The sequence below is a fragment of the Pygocentrus nattereri genome, chromosome 19 (genome assembly GCF_015220715.1).
Source record: "Pygocentrus nattereri isolate fPygNat1 chromosome 19, fPygNat1.pri, whole genome shotgun sequence".
Taxonomy (NCBI): domain Eukaryota; kingdom Metazoa; phylum Chordata; class Actinopteri; order Characiformes; family Serrasalmidae; genus Pygocentrus; species Pygocentrus nattereri.
In genome coordinates, this window is record NC_051229.1 from 6,054,989 (window position 1) to 6,059,863 (window position 4,875).

At 41.0% G+C, this 4,875-nt stretch overlaps 1 protein-coding gene across 1 annotated transcript in view; it reads right to left on the bottom strand.

Annotated features, from left to right (window-relative positions):
- fgf12a (fibroblast growth factor 12a) overlaps positions 1–1,236 on the bottom strand; it is a 92,688-nt gene extending 91,452 nt beyond the window's left edge. The window contains exon 1 of the mRNA XM_017712246.2: positions 1,131–1,236. Coding sequence (XP_017567735.1) covers positions 1,131–1,146 — 16 coding nt within the window. The 5' untranslated portion in view covers positions 1,147–1,236. The remainder of the gene's footprint in view (positions 1–1,130) is intronic.
- Between the last annotated feature and the right edge of the window lie 3,639 nt (positions 1,237–4,875).

A 4,875-nucleotide genomic window follows, 5' to 3' on the forward strand; every position in this document is an offset into this window, starting at 1 on the left:
TATTATATATATTTTATATATTATTATTATTACAGAATGGTCTGTAATACATATTTTTTTACATATAACAATAATGTAGTATGATGTTATAGTAATATATATATATATATATATATATATATATATATATATATACATACAAATGGAGCATTTATTATGGGCTAATAAATATATATAAAATATTTGGTACACTTTATTACATGTACATATAATATATATGGAATATAATTTTATCATGTTTAGGCACTTACACATACATAATATATATTTGTCATTCTATTATTCCATATATTTAAATTATCATTTCTTTATTTTATGTTATATATTATTACAAATATATATTTTATGCAACCCAATAGGATAAGCAGCTTAGAAAATGTGTGTGTGTGTGTGTGTTTTATACATATTGTGAATATATATGCGCTGTATTATATTTAAAAATCTATAGATACCTATGTTTATACAATACTTGTAGGCCATATGTTGGATCTCACATCCTGACGAAGAGTCAAAACAAAGGTATGTTTAGTGCCCTGTAAGCACACTATATCCAGCACTTATCACCAGTTCCTCTCTTAGAATATAGATGCAAATAGAAAGCAGCACCGAACGACACATTGATCTCTCACAAGCACACAAAAAGTGGACACCCCAGCACTTTTTCAGCAGAGCACCTGGCTTCAGCCTTTAGCACCACAGTGCAGAGATTCTCCTCTGCAGAACGCTCTCCACTCCTCCATATGCAGGCACATACATACACTCTTTCCCCCAAATTCAGACCAGAACCCTGCACAGTGAGCCTGAGTTGGTGATGCGCTGTGTTCCCGCTACAGTACGGGTGAGAGGCGCATGACAGAGCGGAGAGGCATGTGTGAGTGTTTCCTGATGCTGATCATGCTGTGGATATAGATCCTGTAGATCCTAATATGCTCACCTACAGCAGAAGGCAGCAAAAGCCTGTCTCAGAGCCATGTGGGGAGCGAGTGAGGCGTTTCCGGTTAGTGCGCTGCTGCAGTGAGCATCAAACCCTGCAGCCCTCCGGCCCCCAGCCACCCCCGGCACACCAAAAGAGGAGAAGAAGAAAGAGGAGAAGAAGAAGAAGAAGAAGAAAAAGAAGAAGAGTTTCTTACCAGTTCCTTTCTCCATGCTGCTCCGCGTTTGGGATGGAGAGAGAGAGAGAGAGAGAGTGAAAAGAGAGAGAGGGAGGGAGAGAGAGCAGCACTGAGGCAGGAGAGAGAGAAAGAGGAGCTACTGATGTAGGAGCATGTGGCAGAGTTTATATTCTACAGTAAGGGAGGGGGGAGAGAAAGAGAGAGAGAGGAGGGGTAAATAGAATGATAAAGAAAGGGAGGGAGAGAAGGAAGTAAATAGAGGTAAAAGGAGAGAGAGTGGAGAAAAAGAATGGGAGAGGGAGAGAGAAGGAAGAAAAGGGGAAAGAGAGGGGGGGGAGACAGACAGGGAAAAGAGGAGGAAGAGAGAGAGCTAGAGAGGTGGCGAGAGATAAAGAGAGAGAGTTAATGAGAGAAAAAGAAAGAGAGAGAGAGAAAGATAAGGAAAGACAGTGAGGGAAGGAGATAAAGAAGTGACAGAGAGAGGTGAAAAGAGAGAGAGAGAGAGAAACAGAGAGAGAGACCAAAGAGAAAGAATGAGAGAAAGAAGGACCAATGAGAAAGAAGAAGAAGAAGAAGAGAGTGAGAGAGAGTGTGACAGAGAGAGATAGACCAAAAAAAGAAGGAGAGAGAGAGAGGGGGAGAGGTAATGGGAGAAAGTGAGAGAGAAAAAGAGAGAGAGGAAGGATAGTGAGGGAGAAAGGGGAAGAGAGAGAAAAAAAGAGAGAGACCAAACAGAAAGAAGCAAAGAGAGAAAGAGAAAGCAAGAGAGAAGACAGAGGGAGATAGAGAGAGCGAAAGAGAGACCAAAGAAAAAGGAGAGAGAGGAAAGAGAGAGAGAGAGAGAGAGAGATAAAGAGGTGAGAAGAGAGAGGTAGAGAGACAACGAGAGAGAGAGAGAGAGAGAGAGAGAGAGAGAGAGAGTGAGAGACCAAAGAGAAAGAAGGAAGGGAGTGGTAACAAGAGGAGAGAGTGAGAGAGAGAGAGAGAGAGAGAGAGAGAGAGAGAGAGAGAGAGAGAGAGAAGAGAAGGACAGAGAGAGAGAGAGAGAAAGAAGAGAGAGAGAGAGAGAGACCAAAGAAAAAGAAGGAGGGGGAGAGGTAACAAGAGAGAAGGTGAGAGAGAAAAAGAAAGAGAAAGAGAGAAAGAAGGAGAGTGTGAGAGAGAAAGAGACAGAGAGAGAGACAGACGAAAGAGAAAGATAGAGAGAGAGAGGGGAAGATGTAAGAAGAGAGAAAGTGAGAGAGAAAAAGAGTGGATAGTGAGGGAGAGAGGGGGAAGAGAAAGAAGGAAAGAGAGAGAGAGGAAAGAGGGAGAGAGAGATAAAGAGGTGACAGAGAGAGGTAGAGAGACGAGAGAGAGAGACCAAAGAGAAAGGAGGGGAGTGATAACAGAGCGAGAGAGAGAGAGATTGAGAGCGGGAGAGTGAGAGAGAGAGAGAGAGAGAGAGAGACACTAAACTGAATCAAAACAGGTGAATAAAATATATTGGCCTGTTTGTAAAGTATCTTTTTTTGTACTGGAGTTGTTTTATAGTTAATAATATTTTGCATTAATAATTAAGTAACCAAACATGGTCAGTCCAGTAAATCTTACTGAATTGATCAGATTGAACATATTACTGCAGCCTGATATGACAGCTAGTAAATGCATTTGTAAATGACCATCGTCATGGAAAAGTGAATTTTTCTCACTTTTTTAAAGATAAGAATTTAATGTAGTATGTCAATAATGTCCAATCAGAACAGATCTCATTTGCATACATCGGCCTTAAAGGCACTGTAACAGAAACATCCTGTTGAATCGGAAGGGATGAAGTGAGAGTGGAAATGAATTGTGATCTTTTTGGTATATAAAACTATACAAAGTTGTAAGTGGAACAAACGAAACACAGGAACAATGTAGTTTATTGGTTCTTTAAGTAAGTTCTCTTCTTTAATGTGTTAATCTTTTACTTGCCTCTCTCTCTCTTGCTTGGACATGCTTGATGGGATGTCCTGCAAGAAATCTATCTTAGAACTGCACAAACAAAGTCATTCAGAGCGGTTTGGTGTGAAATGCTTCGTTCTGGAGAAACTTAAGAGTCAGAATTGTTCACAGTGGTGGTGATAGGAACAAGACGTCCACCTCTAAAAGCTCCCTCGCAGAAAGTCATTATAGGAAACAGTTATGAATTCACTGCCTGATGTCTGAGACATTGTTTTATGAGAGCTTTGAAAAGTTTTTGGCCAAGAAACTCACTTTTACTGATGTTTCATAGACGAGAGTAACATGCACAACATTTTAAGGCAAAATATAGAACAACATCACATATAAAACTCAGAAGACCTGTGTAGGTTCAGTGGTGGTTTTGGATGGTAAATGGTTTGTGTTGTAGTCATGACGACCCCTGGTTTGTATCACCACTGCTGTAAAGAAATCAGTCAGTAAGCTTCACAATAGCGAACCATTCCACACCAAACCACTCTGACTGACTTTGTTTGCATGTAAATGATTGAATTATGTACCAGCGGATACTCCATCAATATCGGCATCAGAAAATAAAATGAGGTATCGTTCCATCTCTAATTGCAACGTAGTGAGACTTCCCCAGAGATACTGACTGTGCTCACAGTGAAAACTGTTGCTATTGAGGCCAAAAAGGGCATATTAAAGGGTCCTGACCGGCCCACTCAGAGACGTCTTCATATCTCCCGTTGTGTTTGAGAAAACAATAAAAGGCGCCGTCTAGCAGCCTCATTGATCAAAGTCAGGAACAGCAATGTCAGCAGTTTGCGGGGACACTGGAATAACGGCTTACGTTACCGCAGCTGGTAAAAAAAGAAACAGACGCTGCTATTAGATATTTCTGCACTTTGTGCTGAAATTGGAGGTCCAAGGCCGTTTCGAACACTGAGAGACTCTGTAGACAATTTTGATACAATTTGTTGAAATCACTGCAGAAGAATCATGTACGGATGTTCTCAGTAGTGATGAAAGGAGAAATGGAAAATGAAAAGGCCCATCTGGACTCACTGTGGTTTGCTGTTAACCTCTTATTCTCCAGGGTATATTTTGGTTTGTCCATCTGAATTTACGTGACCAAATCGTACAGCAAATTATTCAGTGACTGCCTGAAATAAATGCATTTTATTTATTTCTTTATCGTTTTGTAAAATGTTTTATGATCATAAACATATTGCTGTGTGCTTACAATTTGTGGGGCAGTCGTGGGCTGGAGGTCAGGGAACCAGCCCTCTGATCGGAAGGTTGCTGGTTTGATCCCCAGAGCTGACCGTGCATGACTGAGGTGTCCTTGAGCAAGACACCTAACCCTCAACTGCTCCCCGGGCATTGTGGATAGGGCTGCCCACCGCTCCGGGCAAGTGTGCTTACTACCCCTGGTGTGTGTGGTGAATGGTGAAACTGACCACTGATGAATGGGCTAGAGGCATTGGGGAACCCTCGTGGCCTTCTAGGCCTTTAGAGAAGGCCTAATGATTACTGTGAAATAAAAAGAATGAATGCCTGTAATGTTAATGGAAAAGAATAATCATTCTTCTTGTATTTAAACCCTGCAAATATTTCAGTATAATGCTTATTTCGTTATCAAGTTTTACTTGGAAAGTCAAAGGTGAAATCTTTAAAACATCCAGTGCAAAAATCCCCAATCTGGGTACTTTTTAAGTAGATACAGCCAAGTGAGCTCTCCTGTTGGTTAGGACTTCAGGAGCTGAACTGAAGGCCTTTTAGATTATCTACCAACATAATTAGGAAGCGACAGAGG